The 22,402-nt window shown below is 45.8% G+C and overlaps 1 protein-coding gene and 1 non-coding gene across 3 annotated transcripts in view; one reads left to right on the top strand and one right to left on the bottom strand.

The window, feature by feature from the left end:
• ALKBH3 (alkB homolog 3, alpha-ketoglutarate dependent dioxygenase) overlaps nucleotides 1–14,468 on the bottom strand; it is a 70,798-nt gene extending 56,330 nt beyond the window's left edge. For both annotated transcript variants that reach the window (XM_072759187.1, XM_072759188.1), the window contains exons 1-7: nucleotides 14,244–14,468; nucleotides 12,313–12,458; nucleotides 11,908–12,011; nucleotides 10,648–10,682; nucleotides 7,398–7,445; nucleotides 4,653–4,756; nucleotides 2,843–2,931 (exon numbers count right to left, since the gene is read on the bottom strand). In XM_072759187.1, coding sequence (XP_072615288.1) covers nucleotides 2,843–2,931; nucleotides 4,653–4,756; nucleotides 7,398–7,445; nucleotides 10,648–10,682; nucleotides 11,908–12,011; nucleotides 12,313–12,391 — 459 coding nt within the window. In that variant the 5' untranslated portion in view covers nucleotides 12,392–12,458; nucleotides 14,244–14,468. The remainder of the gene's footprint in view (nucleotides 1–2,842; nucleotides 2,932–4,652; nucleotides 4,757–7,397; nucleotides 7,446–10,647; nucleotides 10,683–11,907; nucleotides 12,012–12,312; nucleotides 12,459–14,243) is intronic.
• TRNAK-CUU (transfer RNA lysine (anticodon CUU)) lies at nucleotides 1,243–1,314 on the top strand. The gene has a single exon. It is a non-coding gene; the product is annotated as a tRNA-Lys (tRNA).
• Nucleotides 14,469–22,402: the final 7,934 nt, after the last annotated feature.

The following is a 22,402-nucleotide window of genomic DNA, read 5'->3' as shown; positions in this document are numbered from 1 at the left end:
AGCAGTCATGTAAACTGGGATTTCTTATTACGATACGAGCATTACATTCTAAGCAGGGTTTTTTTTTTTTTTAAATAAACAACGACAACACCGCATCCAACTTAGATCAGTAAAACAGAAATGTTATTAAACTAACCTATGTTCAAGAGAATAAATTTCAAAGTGAAATCCCATAATAATGTTAAGTAAGCTGTATTTCCTATTTATTTTATGGTTTTAAGCTTATCTTCATGGAGATAAAGATCAGATGCTAGAATGATACACTTAGCAAGAAAAACAAGAATGTAAAAGAGGAAGATAGCTCTTCTGTAATGTGACTGAGAAACTAATTAGCACCTCCCTGTCTTGCTTAGGGACTGAGTACTGTGATAACTCCAAGTTTGCATTATGTTTCTAAGTGGGCATATATTTTTACTGGTTATTTTTGGTGGTGAAGTAAGGAGGAAAAAAAGGGGATAATGAACTCGAGGATTAATTTAGACTCTCCAACCAATACTCTATATACAGATCCCTCAGAACTGAATGTCTAAATTAAAATTCAGCATCATCTCACTGTTCAGTGAAGACATTCTATCCTTAAAAGACATTTAAGGAAAAGAGTAGGAGAAAATATGAATCACAGAAGTAAAAGGACCTATTCAGTGGGTTTTAAAAAGTGTTTTGTAGAGTCTTAGGTACCACAGAGAGGTGTCTCTGGCATTACAGTAGGAGAAAGGAGAGGTCAAGCTGGTCAAGGCACTCCTTCATTTTCATACATTGGATTCATTAAGATTTAGTTCAAAAAAGGCTAAAAGAAGTTTCATAACCTCTGACTGAATTTTCTCCTGTGCTTTAGGTTATTAAGCTTGAGGTAATAATTTTAAAATTAAGTTAAAATTAAATAAGAACCCCCAACACACCTATATACCTTTAAAATAATCTGAGAAAGAGGCATCTCTTTTGATTTTGTTCAAGATGGCATATAAACAAAATCTTTTAGCAATAAATGCAAACTTATGAGCCAGCCAAAGTCAAATAAAAGAATTCTAATTTGATACCTTAGTATCCAACAAAAAAGCTTGCTTGAATAAATTACGGTATGTACATGTAGATTATGGGATACTACATAGCTATTAAATATGATGGAAAAGAATACTTAATAATATTAAGACATGTTAATGATATAGTTAAATGAAGTATAGTACACATAATTGAAATTTTTACAGAAAAACTCTATTTCCCTAAAATGAAAAAAAAAGGGGGGCCTTGCTGGCTCAGTTGGTAGAGCATGTGACTCTTGATCTCGAGTCGTGAGTTCAAGCCCCATGTAGGGCATGGAGCCTACCTGCAAAAAAAAAAAAAAAAAAAAAAAAAAAAAAAGACTGGAGCCAAACATCAGATGGAAGAATTACCCAAAATTTTAATATTCTTCATGTTTATCTGTAGTTTATAAAATTTTCAGTAATAAATTCATATTACATACGTTGTAAGAAAGACTGTCAGTAAAACATTATTTTGTAGAGTTGTCAGATTGTCCTCAAAGCGTAGGTGGCCATATCTCACGTGCCTTATGTTTACCTAAAGCAGTGGTTCTCAGCCAAGGGCAATTCTGCTCCTAGCAGATGTCTGGCAATATCTGGGGTCATTTTTGGTTGTCACACCTAGGTAAAAGAGTGCTTTGGGCACCTACCGGGCACAAGTCGTGGATACTGCTAAATATCCTACAGTGTACAGGCCAGCCCCAACAGCAATGCATTATCCAGCCCCAAAAGTCAGTAATACCAAGGTTGAGAAATCCTGTTCTACAAGATTAACTAAAATGATGGGAAAGAACTTCCCTAGAGCCTATTTAATCCTCAACTTCTCTGTTATGACTGTTGACAAGCAGGTAAATTAATTCTGGCAGGAACATGGCCAGCCATCTGCTGGATGGGTCTAATTCAATTCTCTTCATGTTTCCAAACCAACCTCAGCTAGAAAGGGTCTCAGCACCTCGCTGGTCACAATTCGAAATGCAGCCCTACAAACAAAAGCACACAGCTATCTCTTAGGTGAAAAAGCCACGTCCCCACTCCCACCTCCATCAATATTCTACCCTTAAACATTTTAGTAAAGTGGGAGTTTATTATTACAAATTACTACAAGCTCTAAAATGTGTCGTATTTCTGCTTATCTCAATGTCCTAAGCAACACTCCAATTCCTTCAAAGTCTCGTTCAATAAAGCACAAAATCATTTGCCAAAGGCAAGATTCCAAGAACTAAACAGGGAGCTATTTCTTGGACCTTAACTCTATCCTTTGGACAAGCTTAATTTATATACTAGAATCTCCTTGTCTACTGTCATGGAAATTTTCAAAAACAAAAGAAGCAGTAGAAATAAGCCAAAAGCACGATAAGATTTCCAGAGTCTAAGAGCTGCAGCCACAGAATGAGTACAAAGCCAACAAGAAAAACACCCGATTTTTTTTTCACAAATGGCAAAAGAGCCTGAGAAATGGAAAGAGATGTTCTGACCTCACTGGCCAGTCATAAGAATTTGGCTCCACAGCAATGTGTACCAGAAGGCTATGGTCAGAAAAGTTGCGGAGAGGGAAGATTTGAAATAATGGTTCATTTTCCTGAAATCCTTGAGCCTAGTTCCAGTTTATTCTAGTTCCAATTTTTCTCATTCTCAGAGTTCATCTCTAGACCAAAAAATACATCAAGAATGATAAGCACAAAGACACAGTGTTTGAACCCAGAGGATTTTTGGAACTAAGAACCAAAATGCAACTGGGTAAGAAAATATACGTTATTTTGTAGTAATCTACATTAATAGTACATAGTCTATAAAACCATACCAACAACAATATTCCAACATACGTGAGGATTTGGTTCCATAGTGATTCTTGAGTAAGTGTAAGGAAGTTCTCCATACCATGCTGTAAGTCTCGGTTGCTTGTAAGTTACATCTAAGAAAGAAAATATAGGGCCTTTGAAATGGTTTAATGCCATTTAGGGTGTATCTACTGAGTGCCATGCAAATGTGCAAGAAACTATGAGAAATACACGGGCAGAGTAAAGATGGGCTCTGACCCAGGGTTCCATGTTCTTAGAGGACATGGGATTTCAGGAGTAGAAGCAGTCAAAGGAAGAAGACGAGAGGGTACATGGGCAGAAACCATGTCGGTAAAGGCTCTGAGGTGAGAGTATGTGTGACTTGTTTGCATCAGTGATGACATGAACAGGAGTGGAGGCACACTGCAGAAGGGTTCAGACTAGGGAGGTCTACAAAGGTGCGTCTGAACACTTGTAGGCAGGAGTCTGTGCCACCAACATCCACACAAGAAACAGGCAAACTGTTCATCCATGTGTCATCTTTTGATTTTGATGAAGACAAAGGGGCTCTGACCAACCACAGCATGCAACCGGCTGTAGTCAGAAGCTTCTGATGTTCAAGTGATCTAGAAGGGAGTTATGCATACATCTATTTTTCCCTACAACTGATATCAACTGCTATCATTAGACCGATAATGATAAAGGCAGCCAACCTTCACTGAGGGCTTACTGTGCACCAGTCATTCTGCTAAGCACTCATCATGCAGTGTCTCACTTTATTATCACAACAACCTTATGAGGTAGGTACTATCATTAGTCCATTCTACAGATCAGAAAAGGAAGGATCCGAAAACTATTTAACTATAATTTGCTCAAAATTAACATTTACTGGACACCTGGGTGGCTCAGCGGTTGAGCATCTGCCTTCGGCCCAGGGTGTGACCCCAGGGAGCCTGCTTCTCCCTTTGCCTGTGTCTCTGCCTCTGTGTGTCTCTCATGAATAAATAAATAACATCTTTTTTAAAAAAATTAACATTTACTTTGTATGACAAAGCCAGCAATCAAAGCCAAGCTGGCCACCAAAAGCCCTACTGTGGAAACTCTGGAAGTCAGGAGAAAAAGTGGACTCCTATTCTATCGCCTGAGTCATAGAAATGAAGCCAGTATACTTTGCCTCTTTCTTTACAGAAGATCTGAATTCAATGTACCAGAAAGCAACTTTTACGCTGGAGCATAGACGTCCTCAAGTGGCCACGTCTGGTACAGCAGATACTGTTGGCCTGTGGATGCCCAAAGAGGAGCCAGTTCCAAGTCAGGTAATCTTTACAAGCTTAAGAGAGCACAGATGCTGAAATGAAAGGACACCAGACTCTTCCAGTGAAACTAAAATGAGAACAAAAAGCCAGTAACAAAGATTATAAAAGAATGTCTGCCAAATAGTATCAGAAAAAGGAACGCTCTGCAAGTTTCTATAAAGAAAGAGGAAAGCTGGCACTATTTAAAGTAATAAAGGTAATGAACAAACCTGAAAAGAGAGATATCAACCACTGATCGGCCCAACAAACATCCTTTGGTTCCTTGACCCCCCCCCCCCCCCCCCCCCCCCCCCCCCCCGCCCCCGTCTCCACGTTCCTGCCGGTTGCCCAGATCTCTGAGCCTGCCACCTGCTGTTTCTTCTGCCTGGAAGACTCTTCCCTGCCCCTTTTGACTGGTGAGTCCCTACTCATCTCTAGGGTCTCTGTTAGGTTTTGAATCTGTTTAATTAAGACTGGCCGTGGTCGAAGAGGCAACGGCATCAGAAACCATTCTAGAAAGGGAGACCAGGCAGCAAGTGCGATCTCAGACATGTACTTACCCTCTCTGATGCCGGTCCTCTGCTTCCAGGGAACGACCTCACAAAGCCGTTCCAATACCCAGTCGGCTTCTTTTAAGTCAATAAAACCAGGATACAAACACAACCTTGATGCAGAAAGAACCATTATTAACTAAAGAACATAGAAAAGAGGGGTGACTAGGTGGCTCAGTTGGTTAAGCATCTGACTCTTGATTCCCATTCAGGTCATGATCTCGGGGTCCTGGGATTGAGCCCCATACTGGGGGCTCCACATGCTCACTATGGTCTGCTTGAGATGCTTTCCCTCTCCCTCCGCCCCCCCCCCCCCACTGGTGTGCACCCTGCCAATAAATAAATAAATAAATAAATAAATGAAATATTTTTAAAAAAGAACACAGAGGTGTTCCACCTGGGGGGCTCAGCACTTGAGCGTCTGCCTTTGGCTCAGGGCGTGACCCCGGGGTCCTGGGATTGAGTCCTGCATCAGGCTCCCTGGGCGGAGCCTGCTTCTCCCTCTGCCTGTGTCTCTCATGAATAAATAAAGTCTTAAAAAATAAAAACAAAAAAAGAACAAAGAGAAGACAGGCTAGTCTCTAACCGTTAGTGGAGGAAGTTAATCTGGATGCTTCCTTTCATGGGTAGATGAAATTATCTTACCACATATGCATGGCAAGCAGAACCTAAGTATCACTAGGTCATGACGTTCCAAATGTGAAATAAACTTTCATGTTAAGGCAAATAAAAGAGGCAAAAAAGGAAAAAGAATGCATGAGGGCTTTTAGAAACATGCCTCAGACAGTGCTCCATGACCACCTACTGTGAAACCTTGGGCAAATTACTTAACCTCTCTGAACCTTGGTTCTTCTTACCTGTAACACAAAATTAATCCCACCTCATAGTTTCACTATGAAATGTAAAGAAACTAATAAAATGCCTGGCCCTGTGTATTTTCACAATTGCTCGTCTTCTGAGACTGTTAATGATAGGGAAAGCCATCATTTATGACCGTATCAAAATAAACATTGCTAAATGAGGGTTCTTTCTCTCACTAAATATACACGCATTTCAATAATGACAAATCAGCTCAAAATCATTTTGAATATCCTTCTTAAGAAATGTTCTCAAAGGGATGCCTGGGTGGCTCAGCGGTTGAGCGCCTGCCTTCGGCTCAGGGTATGATCCTGAAGTCCCAGGATTGAGTCCCGGGATCGAGTCCTGCATCAGGCTCCCTGCGTGGAGCCTGTTTCTCCCTCTGCCTGTGTCTCTGCCTCCCCGCCCTCTCTGTGTCTCTCATGAATAAATAAATAAAATCTTAAAAAAAAAAAAAAAATAAAAGGAAACGTTCTCAAAGCCCTTGGAACATTCTGTTGAACTTCACACTCTGCAGGTGTGTTTGATTTTTTGAAAGAGCCAAAGCTCACTTCAGCCATACCTGGTTAACAATGAGATACGACCAAAATAATGCAACTGGTTTTCTTGCCTGATAGTTAAATTGCTTGGAAAGAAGTTTCTGAAGTTCTTTCTAACACCTCATTTAGATATGTAAGTTCTGACATATTCAATTTAAATACCTCATTATGTTATAGTGACAATTAGTATACTCTTGCATTAAGGGAATGCTTTCAAAATGTTTTAAGATTTTTATCTATGTATTTGAGATAGACAGAGAGAGTGTGTGTACAAGCAGGGGAAGGAGCCGAAAGGGAGAAAGAACCTCAAGCAGACTATTCACTGAACACTGACCCTCATGTGGGGCTCAATCTCACGACCCTGAGATCGTGACCTGAGCCTAAACCAAGATTGGACACTCAACCACCTGAGCCACCCAGGCATCACTCAAGGTGTTTCTGTTTTTAAGATTTATTTATTTTAGAGTGAGAGAGAGAGAAAGAGAGCGTGAGTGCATGAGTGGGAGGGGCAGAGGGAGATGGAGAGAGAAACTCAAGTAGACTCGGTGCTGAGCGTGGAGCCCGATCTCACCACAGGCAAGATCACAACCTGAGCCGAAACCCAGGGCTGGATGCTTAACTGACTGCACTATCCAGGTGCCCCTCAAAATGTTTTTAATGATTAATGCTAACTATACCCTAAAGTGTGTATGCTTTAACTTGACTAAAACTTACCTTAATATAGATTACTCATGTAGATTAAGGATTAATTTTTTAAAATAATATATATGTAATAATATTATTAATGTGATGATAATAAATGTAGTAATACATATAATGTAATATAATAATAATATGTAGCACTCAGAGCACAGCAGTGGAGGCTAGATAATTTAATTTTATTTTTTAAAAGATTTTATTTATTTATTCATGAGAGACACACACACACACACACAGAGAGAGGCAGAGACACAGGCAGAAAGAGAAGCAGGCTCCATGCAGGAAGCCTTATGCGGGACTCGATCCTGGGTCTCCAAGATCACGCCCCAGGCTGAAGGTGGCACTAAACAGCTGAGCCACCGGGGCTGCCCTAACTCTAATTTTAAGTTACTATGTGGCACTAGGAAAAAGTTCTCAATCTCTCCTTGGCCTTCATTTCATCTGGAAAATTCTAGAAGTAATAGTTACTATACCTGACGGAGAGGCTATGAAAATGTTTTGAAGTTAGAAATGCTATATAAAAAGAGATATTACTAAATTCTCACTCCCCAAGACCTTCAGAGGTAGAAGTTAACTATTTCAAGTAAGGGAGCAGAATATCCTAAGAGACTATAACTCGATAATAATTATGGTCACTTTGTAGAGAGGATTCACTTACCTAGATATGCCTGTGGGTGACACGCTGATTTCATACACACCCTCTTTGCTACAGAAATTAAGAAAACAGACTCGTTAATACCAGGCAAAATAATATACTCCACCCAGTGAAAGAGCTGTGCTTAGTAGTTCCCAAACGTCTGGTCACCAAAACCATTTCAGAATGAGGACGCGCTACGAGGGAGGCATAACCGCACCTTCTTCCACCACTGAGGTGAAGGGCAGGGTAAGGTGGGGGCAGATCACTGATGTCACTGGGAACTGAACTCTGAGAGCCATGGAGACAAAGACTGGGATAAAATAAATTCTGACTCTACTCCACTGTATTTCATCCATAATTTAGGCTGACATGGTCCTGAAATCTAGCCACGTGGTACCAAAAGGAGCATCTCTTTGGGGACTCTGGATTAGGTGCATCTAACAGGTAGCACATACACCTCAGGGCTGAGCTGCTGCTGCTTTCACACACATGTCTGATGAGGTTCTGCTCTGATTAAATCGTTCAGAGGCTCCCCACCAACTTCTCAGCACTGCATTCAAGGTCCCCCTGATGTAGCTCCCACCCACTCATGATCCTCTACTGCTGTTTGGAATTTCCTGAATACACCCCAGTATTTCTTTTTTGTTGTTAAAGATTTTATTTATTTGAGAGACAGAGAGCTCAAGCACGTGCAGGGCAAGAGGGAGAGGGAGAGGGAGAAGCAGTCTCCCCGCTGAGCTGGGGGCCGACGCCGGGCTCCATCCAGGACCAGCTTCCTGGCAGACACTTGACCGACTCAGACACCCAGGCGTCCCATACCACATATTTCTAATCCTGCTTTTCTACAAGCTGGAAGGCCTCTCTGCCACCCAGCACCCCAATCCAATCCACCTGAGCTTTGGTCTGGCAGAAAATTCTAATTCGTTCCTCAGTATCTCAGTTCAGCCTCACCTTCCATAATGCGTTCCTGACATTTACCCACCCAAACATTGTTGACCATCACCTCTTCTGTGCTACCTCTAGACCTTACTCCAAGTCTACTGTTTCACCATATACATGACTGCGATTTATCTGAGCCCATGTCCTTTTCACTTACTAAACTGTAGGTGCTGAGGGGCCAGGAATGGGTTACTGCTCTGTCTCCCAGTGCCCAGCACGTAGCAGATGGGAATTTAATCAAATGTGCAAAAGTACAAAACTGTTCCAGATGTGCAAGGTGGCCAGGTCCACAGTGAGAGAACTGATCCAGGCTGCACAGGCTCCTACACCAAGCCAACGGCGTCAGATCCTTCTCTGACCCAGAACACGAAGGGACAGTTTTTATGTCACCATCTGCCATGCGAGTTAGCAGCTGGGCTCTTAGGCAGATGTGAGAGCCCCTCTGAGCAAATATGTAGGCAGTTATTGTCACGTTTACCACATACCTGAATGAGTTGCCTATAGTTTCTCAGAAGGTGAATACACTGTTTCAGTGTGATTATTTTGGGCCATGTTTAGAGATTAGCTCACGTCAAACATGGGTGAGATTTTTATTTAATAAAAATCTAACAGAGCTAACTTAAGATAACCAGAATTAACAAACCCGGGGGTCAAGCAGGAAACAGCTGTGTCATTTCGCTCTGACATGAATATTCACAACTGCCCATTTTTTCAGCCTGCGTGTCCCATCTGTACCTGGTAACAGGTTTCATGGTTTTGTTTATTCTCCTTATCACCAACAGAGGCAACGTCATATTGATGTTCATAAGGCAAAGACTATTAGAGCCACCAGACTTTGCCTTAAGTGATCATGTAGTCCAAACCTTCAACATTACAGACAAGGAAACGAGTCCAGAGAGATGGCCTTAACTTACCTAAGGACTAGTCACATAGCTAACTAGTGGCCAGGCCATGACTGCATACCCTCTTTGAAAGTATGATGACATTCGTGTTGGTTTCGAATTTTTCTAAGCTATACAAGTCAACCTGCAAACAGCCAAACAGCCTAACAGACTGTTCATGAGCAATAACATACACACGCTGATTTGTTAAAATAAAAGGATGCTTTCTAGGGCAACCTATCTATATCTGAAGGAAACACAAGGAATGGAGAAGTCAAAGCATCTTATTATTATTTTTTTTTTTTAAGATTTACTTACTGGGACGCCTGTGTGGCTCAGCGGTGGAGCGTCTGCCTTTGGCTCAGGGCGTAACCCCAGGGTCCTGGGATCAAGTTCTGTATCAGGTTCCCCACAGGAAGCCTGCTTCTCCCTCTGCCTGTGTCTGCCTCTCTGTGTCTCATGAATAAATAAGTAAAATCTTTAAAAATAAATAACTATTTTTATTTATTTAGAGAGAGAGAGCACACAGCAGGTGGAGGGGCAGAAGGAGAGGGAGAGAATCTCAAGTAAGCTCCAGCTCCCTGTTGAGCAAGAGCCTAATGCAGGGCTCGATCTCCTCACTGAGATCATGACCTGAGCCAAAATCAAGAGTCAGACACTAATCAACTGAGCCACCCAGGTGTCCCACAAGGCATCTTTCATTAATTTTGCAAAAGAATATTTTACATACAGATCAGTATAGGAGGAATTATAAATTAAAAAGGTTATTTTATATACAAATCAATATAAGAGGAATTTAAATTGCTCCGGAACAATTGCAAGAACACGTAAGGCCCTTTAGATTTCCAGCAGCTTTCATAAGTGTTGCTAGTAAAATAGTACCGGACTAAAGTCTCTTCAAAAAGCCGTGTTTTAGGGCCCCCGCAGCCAGTTAAACGTCTGACTCTGGTTTCAGGCCAGGTCATGATTTCTGAGTCTTGAGATCGAGCCCTGCAATGGGCTCCAAGCTCAGCGAGGAATCTGCCAAAGTTCCTCTTTCCCTCTGCCCCTCCCTGAACACACTCTCTCAAATAAATAAATCTTAAAAAAAAAAAGAAAAAAGCGCCATGTTTCAATGACTCAGAAAAAAACTCCCCTCTGTCTTTAGCTAGGAGGTAATTTAGTTTACTATCTACACGGATCTTAATGAAACAGGGTCAGGAAATCAACACCAGTGTCCGAGTTTAAGGTACACACATAATCTTGTTGCATTTTCCACACCATCAGCAAATCGAGGAAGGCTTCTCAAGAGACCAGGTGTAAAGACATGTAAAGATACAACTATTCCAGCCTCAAATTAAGACAGTGATTGGGCCGTTATCTCTTCCAGATGGAAAAACTGGGTGAGGGAGAGACCTGGGCTCTCCATTTTACTGTGGGCAACAAAGGCAGAAAGGCAGGAAATTACTTACTCAATCACTCGTGGCTCTGGGGCTCTGCGTACTACCTGTAAGGAAACAGGCAGATTTTACTTCTGGAATGATCCTTAATGCTCAGAAAGGCTTATTTGCAAGATTACCATATCCTCTCATTTCTGGCAAAAATTAAGTCAGATTTAAAACTATCTCTCGGGATCCCTGGGTGGCGCAGCGGTTTGGCGCCTGCCTTTGGCCCAGGGCGCGATCCTGGAGACCCGGGATCGAATCCCGCGTCGGGCTCCTGGTGCATGGAGCCTGCTTCTCCCTCTGCCTGTGTCTCTGCCTCTCTCTCTGTCTCTCTGTGACTATCATAAATGAATAAAAAAAAAAAAATTTAAAAAAAAAAAATAAAACTATCTCTCTTTTATTTCAAGCTCTTACTATCCCACCAAAGACCTTGTCTGCTTTTCTTAGAGCTATTTCACAGTTGCTAGTGGGTAAGAAAAAATAATAAAAGCAGAATTAATCCATTTTCAGAGCAGCCGAGAATTCGGAAAAACCTTCATTCCAGGAGATCTTCTAAAATAGAAGATATACTGGGCCACCTGCACGGTGCAGCCAGTTAAGCGTCCGACCCTTGGTTTCAGCTCAGGTCATGATCTCAGGGTTCTGAGACCAAGCCCTGCCTCGGGCTCCACAGTTAGCACGCAGAGTCTGCTTGAGCGATTCTCGCCCTCTGCCCCTCCACTGGCTCATGAGCATGCACACTCTTTCTGTCTCTCTCAAATAAATAAATAAATAAAATGAAATCTTTTAAAAAAATAAAACAGAAGATATAAATTTTAATCATTATTTATGCAATCACTATTACAGAAAGATGCCTGATTTTTAGTTTTCCATGTTACTGAAAACTGTGAATCTTCACTGTTTCTTACAAGTTTTCCCCACAAGAAAAAAAAAAGAAGCTAAAAAATCAGGCATTGTGCTAGCTGAAAATTTCAACTCAATTCCAGAGACGTCTGCTACACTAGCACCAAAGATGACACGGTTTTAGAACTGTTAGAATTCAGATAACCAATGTACGTGTTAGTCGTGGTATAACATCCTTTCCCCCAAAATGGGAATTATATGTGGTCATGTTGGGAGCAGACTATAAAGAATCTTCAGACAGACTAAAGAATTGGTGCTCCACATTTCATTATTATTACAGGCCTTTTATTCGTGAATTTATTCAGCCACTAATGGAATGCCTACTATGTGAATATAGCTTTTACAAGCAAATCTGTTAGTGTCCTAGCAGAAACAAAAACTTACCTGCTGGGGTTCTTCGAACACAAACTGCTTGTCCAAAAGCTGATGCTCCTGGTTCATCCAGGTCTGACCAGGTCTCTGGTGGAGATGGCTTCTAGCAGTGGCAGCTGAATCAAGAGTGAGAACAGATTCAAACCAGACTCAGAAAGTCTGCTCTAGAGAGCAGGGGCCCATAAAATCTACCTGAAGATAGCCTATGACACCCAGAAATTAACTATAGTCGGTTGAAGACCCCACTACACACACTGAGACGTTTGAGAGCAGTGACTAAATATGAGGACCACTAAACACCAATCCTCAATAAAAGACCACCATCAAGAAAATCGAAGTACCAGGTACATTTTAAGTAATTCCTTAACATCAACAGAAATGCAAGTGCATTCACACGAGATCCCCACAAGTCCTTGCCTGGCTGCGCAGTAGCCTGGCTCTTAGCAGGGCCAGCCCAGGCTCCCTGCACTCGGGCTCGCCGTCTTTTGTCCTCCATGCTGACCAAAAAGGCTTCTGCAGTTAGCTTTCAGATTTCACTCCTGATTAAAACCACACAATGGTATCTGTTTAAAAAAAAAAAAAAAAGTGCTTTTAGTTAGGATTGGGAGCATGGACTACCTAAGGGAGTAATTATAATCCTTTCAGTGTCAACGCAATCAGAGATTCTATGTAAAATGTAACTTGTAAAAATTAACTAATCATCACAAAATCTCAAACAAGGAGCCTACTATCACTTAGGACTGCCGGTTTTAATGTCTTCTTTTGCAATTTTATAGTCCTTTTTTCCTTTCTTTCTTTTTTTTTTTTGAAATAAAAATTTTTAAACAGGCTTCTTCCCCAGCACTAGGCTGACGTGGAGCTAGATCTCACAACCGTGAGCCAAAATCAAAGAGTTGGACGCTCAACCAACTGAGCCACCCAGGCGCCCCAACAATCTTAGAGTGCTTTTGCTTCTTTCACAACAAAGTACATATTAAGAAATTCTAAGATCTGGGACCCCCGGGGTGGCTCAGTGGTTGAGCATCTGCCTTCGGCTCAGGGCGTGACCCCCGGGGTCCTGGGATCGAGTCCCAAGTCGGGCTCCCTGCAGGGAGCCTGCTTCTCCCTCTGCTTGCGTCTCTGCCTCTCTCTGGGTCTTGAAAAAAAAAATTGTAAGACCTATCATAAACCACATTAGCCTTACTAGTCTGCAAGAAACTTCTAATACTCCGTCACCTATATGGATACTGAGAAATAGGCTGAGACTCCATTTCCAAGGGCATTTCCTTATTCCATTATAACTGGGGCACATCAAACTTCCCTGGAAGCTCGTTAATGCTTCTTAATGGCCTTGTCTCCGAAGATCTGACCCTGGACAGATACAAGTGTGGGTCTTTGCGACAAGCACTGCAGATGCCGTTAGTGGGCCTGTACGAGGACCACCTGGTTGATGGAAAATCAACTCAGGGAGTCAACAGGAGGCAGATTAACATTCAAACTTCATTAACTGGGCAGCCCCGGTGGTGCAGCAGTTTGGCACTGCCTGCAGCCCGGGGTGTGATCCTGGAGACCCGGGATCGAGTCCCACGTCCGGCTCCCTGCGTGGGGCCTGCTTCTCCCTCTGCCTGTGTCTCTGCCTCTCTCTCTCAGTGTGTCTCTATGAATAAATAAAATCTTAAAAAGAAAACTTCATTAATTTCCAGCTTATAATAATAATAATAATGACAAAAGACACCTCATAATTGTCATTAATACTAATTTGACTTTTTTTTTTTTTTGCCAATAAAACTTTAGCTCCCCCCTGCAAACACAGGAGCATGGCTACAAAAAGACAAAAACAGGGAGCTTTGTGCCAACGTGTTCTGAACCCGTGATCCATTTCTTTACTGATCCAAGCAAGCTTTCAAGTCCTCACAGGATCACAACCTCTCCTTGTGGCCTCTTCGGCCTATGGTTTCCAGCCCTGCTGAGCTGCACTGAGCTGGGCCCAGGAATGTGGACCTTTAGCAAACTCTCCGCAGGTGATAGGTGTGTTATTCCTTCTCGTTTAATAGGTGGGGGGACGAGGGAGCCTGCCACCCGCCCAAAGGAGTTACGGGGAGGCAAGCAGCAGCCCTGCCGCCCGACCCCGTGCCCATCCCCGAGCCCACGAGCTGCTCACTCAGCCCACCTTGCATCCTGGCATTTTATTTTATTTTTATTTTATGTATTTATTCATGGGAAACACAGAGAGAGGCCGAGACCCAGGCAGAGGGAGAAGCAGGATCCCTGCAGGGGAGCCCGATGCGGGACTCGAACCCAGGACCCCGGGGTCATGACCCGAGCTGCTTAGACCCCCCCCCCCAATCGCCCCTCCCCCCGAGCCACACCTGCCGGCCCGCCCGCCTGCCCAGCGCCTCCGGCCCCAGTCCCCGCTCCGGGAGGTCGGGCGCCGCGATGCAGGCCGCGCGGTCCCCGCGGGGGAAGAGCCTGGACCTCCGCGGCGGTCTCGCCTCGTGTTCCGGGAGCACCGGGCGCGGCGGGGGAGGTGGGGATGGGCGGCCCTCTCGTCCGGAGCTGCCCGCGCCGCCGCCGCCGCCGCCGCCGCCGCCGCCTCGCAGCACCCGCCGCTTCCTCTGACGTCACGCGCCGCCGCTTCCGGCGCACGGACGCCGCGGTCCTGGCGGCTCCGCGTTCCCCGCGCTGCGAGGGCCGCGGGCCGAAGGGGCCTAGAGGGGCACGGGGAGCACAGGAGGGAGCGGGGCGGGGCACGGGGGGGGGGGGGGAAGGCCGCGTTTGCTGGGCCGGGCCCCGCAGGGCGGACCGCAGGCAGCTCGGCCCCCGCCTCCCGGGTCCGCGCCGCGGCGGCGGGGCTGCTGGGACACCGGTCGCGGTGCCCTAAGCGCAGGACCCGAAGGTTAGGGACGCTCGGGGGCTCCGCGGGGGAGCGTCGGCCTCGGCTACGGACGTGACCCCGGGGTCCCGGATCGACTCCCGCATGGGCTCCGCGCGGGGGCCTGCCCGCGTCTCTGCCTCTGTGTGTCTCTCTCACGAATAAATAAATAAATAGAATCTTAAAAAAAAAGAAAAAAAAAAAAAGAAAGATAGGACTCGAATGCTCCCCAGGAAGGCCCGGGCGTGACCTGGGCGTGACCTGGGCGAAGCGCCCTGGGGAGGCCGAGCTGCTGCTGCACGTAGGGTTGGGCAGGGGCTTGGAGCGCCGCGGAAATTCGACGAAGACGGCTTAAAAAATAAAAAGCAAAAATGCATTTGATCAGTGGAGGGGCGGGGAGGGAAAGAAGGGTCTTCACCGCGTTTGAGTCTCCGAGTAGCATTTCTAACCGCGGATCTCACCTGCGAACGTGGCAGGAGCAGCCCCGCCTGTTCCCGGGCCTACCACGTAGCAGGCACCGGGGGTCCTTAAAACCCAGCCTGTACTACCTGCCGCTGACCTGCACACTCGGGGTACCCCGCCCACCTGATCCACGGCATCCATCATCCTTTGTTCTGCTTTGTGACACTGAGCAAAAATGATTTTTCCTAGAACTGTGAGGAGAGAAAACTGGTAAGGCCACACTAGGATTTCTATCTTTTTTTTTTTTTCTTTTTGGTCCCCATCAACTAGTAATTTGAACAGTGTCTGTTCCTGGATCGGGAACCTTGGCTGTGTCTCCCAAGGGAGGTCATTTCTTTCTTTTCAGTGATTACAGTTTTGGAATGGGGACAAAGAAGTTTGGACGAAGGGGTCCCTAGGAGTGGTGATGAACATCTCTTCAGCCTCCAAGTCGAACAGTTGTCAAAAATCAATCCATGGCCCGCTTGCATCCAAAATAACTGTCTTTTTAACAAAATCACCTGCATTTTTTTTTTTTTTTAAACCAAGTGTTCAAGGTGATTCGGATGCAGAGAAAGTTTAGGAACCTTCAGGATGCATGTAGGGCCCGAGAGGTTTTCCAGGACACAATGCTAAGGGCAGGATGGCTCGGGTTGGTACCCTCAATACCTGGGAGTATACAGTATCAGAAAGCGGTTCCATGTGAGCCTCTCATCCGGGTTTCCCATCCCTGCAGCGTCTGTGTTGATTAGGGGGCGCCCTGCCCGTCAGCAGCCTGCATTGCCCTGCCCACGCCAGTGTGTCTCCCCCGCGGTGGGGTCCAGCCCTCAGCATCTCCGCAGCGGGGGCTGCAGGTGCGGTGGAGGGGAAGGTGCTCCTGCTGACCTCAGGGCCCCCCTGTCAGTGGGCAGTGCTCAGGCCTCCGTGGGCCAAGTGCAGCCTAGTGGGGCTCCCAGCCTTGTTGGGCTCCTCTTGTGAGGCAACAGCATCGGCCTGAGAGCAACGGGACCCCAGGGTTTGGAGGAGCGACATGTGCTTGGACCCGCTGGCCCCGAGGTCACCCTGCACATCTGGAGGCGCTGGACGTCACTTGCTCCTGTATCTGAACAGACTGCCCATCCTTTGCTTGAAAACCCCGTGAAGCCCTCACCGGGAGCCGAGGACTCGGAGCGTGCCATGTAGATGCGGACTTCCCAACAGACGGCAGCGCCTCCCCGTTTGGCGGCGTCCTTGGGGGCTGGGTCACCATTTTGTCCCAGCCGGCCTGGACCAAGGTGTTGGTAGTGGTGGCCCCGCACCTGCGGTGTCTGTGTCCTTACGATGTCCCTTCCCCTTGAGGTGATACCCAATTATGGGATTTGTGTGTGTGTGTGTGTGTGGTTTCTGTGTGTTGGGGGTGGGGTGGTGGTTTTTTGTTTTTTTTTTTTGCCTGGAACTATATAGTTTCTGTGTCCTTTTGGTTCCTGTTTCAGGGTGATCGTGGTAGCGGGCTGGGAGCAACAGCCGGCAAGTGGGGGCGGCTGGGCCTGGCCCTGGCCCTGTGAGTAGTGGGTGGCCACCCCTGTCCAGCCGTCCCCGAGGCCGGGTCGTGCGCTGCTGGAGCTGCCCTGTCTCCCTGCCCAGGCCGGCGGCTCTGTGAAGTCCGCCCGTGTGCACCGGCGACCCTGGGCCGCGGGGCCACACCAACGTCACCGCCCATCGAGGGCTGGTGGGTCCGGGTGGCTGCACCCCGCATCTGTGCGGCGGCCTGCTCACCCCAGAGGGCGCAGGTCAGGGGCTCCGTCCAGCCGCGGCGACTCCAGGTGCCGCCTGACGCAGTGAGGTTGCCTCGAGGGCGCAAGGGGCTGCGGACCGGTGGGGCCGCCTCCGAGCACATGGCGGGGTGTTTGCGGCCAGGCCAAGACCTCGGGCAGGCTCCCGCGGCTGCAAGGACACGGCCGGGCGGCTGGGCCGGGAGCGCCGACCCCGAGGTGGCAGCCAGGCCGCCTGACCCCGCTCCGGCCTCCACTGCCTGCGGGCTGCTCCGTCTCTCACAGTGATCCTGAAGTATTGCATTATTGCAACTGACACTTCATATTCACATAAAGCATTAAAAGCATTAGTGCAAAACCACCAAAACTGCAGGACGACTTTTGAAAAAGAATCAAACATAACAGCAAAAATTAAAAGTCCAAATGAGGTCGGGAAGTGTCTGCCCCGGGCTGGGGCCTCCCGCGCTGGGCCTGGTCCCCGGGTCCTGGGATCCACCCCCACCCGCTCCCTGCTCAGTGGGGAGCCCGCATCTCCCTCCTCCTGCTGTGCTCTCTCTCTCTCTCAAATAAATAAATAAAATCTTTAAAAAAACCCCCAAAAACCCAACGAAGACTCTACTTCTGGGTGGGCCATTACTCCACTGGGACACAGAAACTAAACAAGTAAATTAGTTTTGTTTTTATTTTTTCCCCCCTTTGAAGACTTTAGAGCCCTGCGATGCAGTGCAAACTAGCTTACCTGAAATGCTGAAGAGCGAGCCCTTGCCAGGTAAGTTGACCGCATTGTTCTCTGGGAACATTTTCTGTGTGACAGCTGAGGACTGGGCTTGCGAAAGGCAGTGGCATCTCCAGGGGGAGACAGAGAATCCAGCAGACCCCCTGACAGCCGCTGGGATGGCCTGATGGACTGGAACCCCCGGGAGCCCCTCAGTGCCCCTAAATGCACGAGTTTCCCTCGGAGGCATTTGCAGAGCCACCAGAGCCAGAGAAGGGAGTGGGCTGGGCTGGGAAGACAAGGTGAAACCGTGTACAGTCTCTGTGCTTAAAAACCAAAGTTCTGAGAAAGAGCCCACAAGAAACATGCGACAGGTTTCCTATGCCGACATTTGAAACCACAGGGTACCGAGGGTAAAAAGTTGGCAACCTAGCCCTGGCTCAGCTCATACCTGCTTTGATCCATTGGTCCTTGCTCCGAGCCTTCTCTGGGGAGCAACATCATCGACCTCAGTCTTTGTGGTTCTTTTACAGAGAATTTCTGGCATATAATAAAAGAACAATTATGGGACATGCAAGGAATCAGAAAAATGTGACTGATCGTCAAGAAAAAACAAAACAAGTAGATCTCCAGATGACCCAAATGTAGGAGTAAGCAGAAGGAACTTTAAAACAACTTTTATGAATACATAAAAACAGAGGAAAAGCAGAAAACAGGTGAATACGGTACATTTTCAATAGATAATTGGAATTAAATGAATCACATCAAGTATATAAAAAGATAATAAAATGATTGAAAAAAATACATACTACCAAATACTAATCAAAATAAAGTAGAGATGGCTAGTTTGGTATCATAGAAAACAGATTTTAAGGCAAAAAGCATTAGCAATAAGGCTGTCACTAGATGACCAAAAAAAAAAAAAAAAGTTCAACTCGCCAGGAGAGCATAATTCTAAACTTTATTCACTAACAAGATAGCCTCAAAATGTATAAAGCAAAAACTGATAAAACAAGGGGAATTTGAAAATCCATCATCACAGTGAGAGATTTCAGAGCACTTCTTCCAATTACTGACAGGTCAGGCAAAGGACCGTGAGTGCAGATACGGAGGTTCGCACAATCAAACAAGCTCGGTGTACATATACAGAAAACACTCGGAAAATAAACATTCTTCTTGAGCACAGGGGGTCCATTTTAAAAAACAGAGAGGGAGGCAAGCCGTAAGAGACTCTTAACTCTAGGAACCAAACTGAGGTTTGCTGGAGGGGGTGTGGGGGGGACGGGGTCACTGGGGACAGGCATTGAGGAGGGCAAGGGGTATGATGAGCACGGGTGTTGTGCGCAGCTGACGAATCACTAAATTCTACCTCTGACACTAGTAATACAGTATGTCAATTAAATTGAATTTAGGTAAAAAAAAAAAAATTAGCCACACCTAGACATAAACTACATCTCAAACACTTTCTAAGAATCGATAATATTAACAAGTTTACATTTGTATTAGTTTCCTATGGCTGCTGTAATATTACCGTGAACTCAGTGGCTTAAAACAAGATTACTCTATCATGGTTCTGGAAGCCAGAAGTCCAGAGTCGGTGTGTAGGCCAAGATCAAGGTGTCAGTGGGGCCCTGACTCCCTGGAGCTGCTGGGGAGTAACCCCGCGCTGGTGCCTGATGGCATCTGGAGGCTGATGGCCTTCCTTGACTTCCAAGCTCTGCCTCCGAGCTCACGCTGCTTTCTCCCCATGTGTAATCGTCCTCTTACTAAGGCAATGTGTGATTCCATTTAGGGTCCGCCTGGATAATCTCATCCCAAGATCCTCTAACCTAATCACATCTGCAAAGACCCTTCCCCACATAACACAGCAGTTACAGGGTGTAGGTTTGCGGACCTGGTATCTTTGGGGGCTGTTGTTCAGCCTGCTGCAACATGAATAAACATATTTACTTTATGCCAGGTTACACCTTGAGCACTTCAGAAATAGGAATTTTTGCTCACCAACAGTCTACGAGATAGGTGCAGATGCTGTTGTTATTCTCATTTTGAGGAAGGCAAAACTGAGGTAGAGGAAGGCTATAACTCGCCTAAGCTGTGTCATACCCACATGTTCTCTGGCCACAATGTAATTACTTAGAAATCAATAACAAAAGATTTAACTTTTATCCTGAAAAAAATTCAGATTTATAGGAATTTTGCAAAGCAGTACATAGAATTGCCATATACCACCTTTCACCTAGATTCTTCCAATGTTAACATTTTAACACATTTGTTTTATCATTTTCTGTCACATAATTTTTTCTGAGCCCTTTGAGATTAAGTTGCGTAGTTAATGTCTCATTATCCCTAAATACTCTAGTGTGTATTTCCTAAAAAACAAGAGCTTTTTTACTTTTTTACAGCACAACAATCAAACTCAGGAAATTAACACGGTACAGTGCGATTACCTAAGCTACACGCCTTACTCAAATCTCACCCATTGTCTCAAACATGTCATTCTTAATCAAGATTCAACCCAAGATCATGTTAACATTTACTTGTCACATTTCTTTAATCTGAAACTTTTGACAAATTTAATTTGGTTCTTTAAAAACTACTAAGGGAGATAAATTTCTAGCAAAATGGTCAGGGAAAAGAAGGTGAGAAGACACAGAGGATATTGGGAAAGAACGAGCAAGCTCAAAAAAAATCTAAGATTCCTCAAGTTATGACAATAAATTTGGGAAAAAAACAGGAGTCAATGCTTAGAATTTTTTTTTTTTCAAAATTGACTCAAAAAAAAAAATCAAAAGCTTGAGTAGTCTTATCACCATGAAAGCAATATCAGCAGTAGTTAAAAATCTTCCCACAAGTAAATACCAGGGTCAGATGCTTTTATAAATTTCGAAGGACAAAGACTGCTCCGATCTTCTCATCTTCCAGAGCTCAGTAAAATGAACCACATTCCCCAGCTCATTTAATGCAGTTACAGTATCGACACGAAAGGCAGACACTGGCAGACCGGTTCCTAAATACAGATGCAAAAATTCCAAGTAAAATACCAGCAGCTTGAATCCACAGTCCAACGAGAGCGAATGATGACCAAAGACGTAAAGGTGATTTTATACTAAAAAGCCGCCACGTAAACTTGACAGTATGTGTCAATTAAATTGAATTTAGGTTAAAAAAAAAAAATAGTACAGGATCTGAGGTCTCCAGCAGATTCCATGGAGGCAGGTACCCCCGGCGCTTCTTGGACGTGCCAGGCATGTGCACCCCCGCTTCCTCGGGCGGGCGGGTCCCGCCGGATTTCCCTCCTCCCTGAAAGGCTCCCAGGACCCTTCAAATGCCACCTGCCGCACGCCCAGCCTGAGTACCGGCCCCCCACTCTCACCCCGCGCACACTGGTGCCCCCCCTTACCTTGCGTGACATCCTCCCCTGCAGCACACAGCACTTCCACTATGTCTCTCTCTCTCTCTGTCTCGTCACCTGTCTCCTTCCTTGACTTGCCTCCCCTTCCCCCAGCTCCCTTAGAAGCTCTCGGGGGCAAGAACTTCTGTTCCTTCGTTCGCTGTACCTTCTCCAGCACCCCCAGGAGGAGGGACGGGTGCAGGAGGAGTGGACGAGGTTGTAGGGTGCCATCGTCACATGGACATTGTTTCATGTAATATGTGTGTGTTCCCTTCTAGATGTTTCCGCACAGCCCTCTACTGAAAGAATCCCATTCTGCAAGGAATTCAGGTTCTGTCCACATGTGTAGGTTTTCATCACGAGGCGAGCAGCAAAGTACAAAGCCATGAGGCCTTCAGCATTTCTAACTGAATTCGTTTCTAACATGTTCAACAGAGAGCTTTGAGAATTTCCTTTGACACTGTAACTGCAGAGCAAGTAGCAGAATCCGGGGCCACCCAACCCTCAGGTAATTGCTGGTGTCAACAGACTTAAAAAAAAAAAAAATCAGAGCACTACCTGAGTTCATTCATCCTGTGAGGCGTCACCAAACGCCGCCGCTCGCCACTCACTGGGCAGTTCTGCTGTTGGAACGCGAAAAACGATCCCAAGACGAAAAAACGATCCCACGATGGGAGCTCATCTCTTTAGGGCAGGGCCGCCGTTGAGGAGGCCGAGAAGGAGGACAACACCTGCACTCCCTCCCAGTGCATGCTGGACAGGCACAGACCAGCAGAGCGGCGACGTCATGACGTGGGCCTCACGATCCTGTCGTGCTCCCCAGGCTACTGCTCGGATGGGCAAGAGAACGAGAAGCGCGAGCCTGCGGATCCTACAAATCATTCTTTTACTTTACTGGTTCGGGTTTAAACCTTACCTGGCACGCATCAGACTAGGACATCACGCGGAAACGCGTGTAAATCTAAAAAGTGTGCTCCACTATTTTGAAAGTTCAGAGTGTGCTGGGCTCTCTTTTAATGACTTCACCTGCCTAGAGACAGATTTTCATGCTACTATCTTCAGTCTTGAGTGTCAGATACAAGAGGATACTTGCCAAGTTGAAGTAGGAAAAGCTACAGCTCTGGAGTTTGGAGACGGCGACAGGATTTCCTGGTCAGAACACAACTGTTTTCCAACTTGGATAGAAGAGAACATATTTTGCGTGTTTGTACATCGATCCCTCCTCCCCAGCGCTACAGCCTCCACCGAAAACTACTCACTACCCACAACAGTCAACCAAACAACGTGTGAGAGTAAATGAAATATCGCCCAGGTGGTTTCACCATTTCAACAACAAAATGAGAGAGAAAAAGGCAATG

Source organism: Vulpes vulpes, chromosome 5 (assembly GCF_048418805.1).
Source record: "Vulpes vulpes isolate BD-2025 chromosome 5, VulVul3, whole genome shotgun sequence".
In the NCBI taxonomy this organism is placed as follows: domain Eukaryota; kingdom Metazoa; phylum Chordata; class Mammalia; order Carnivora; family Canidae; genus Vulpes; species Vulpes vulpes.
The sequence above is the reverse complement of the archived record's forward strand: the minus strand, read 5'-3'. Positions and strand labels throughout refer to the sequence as shown.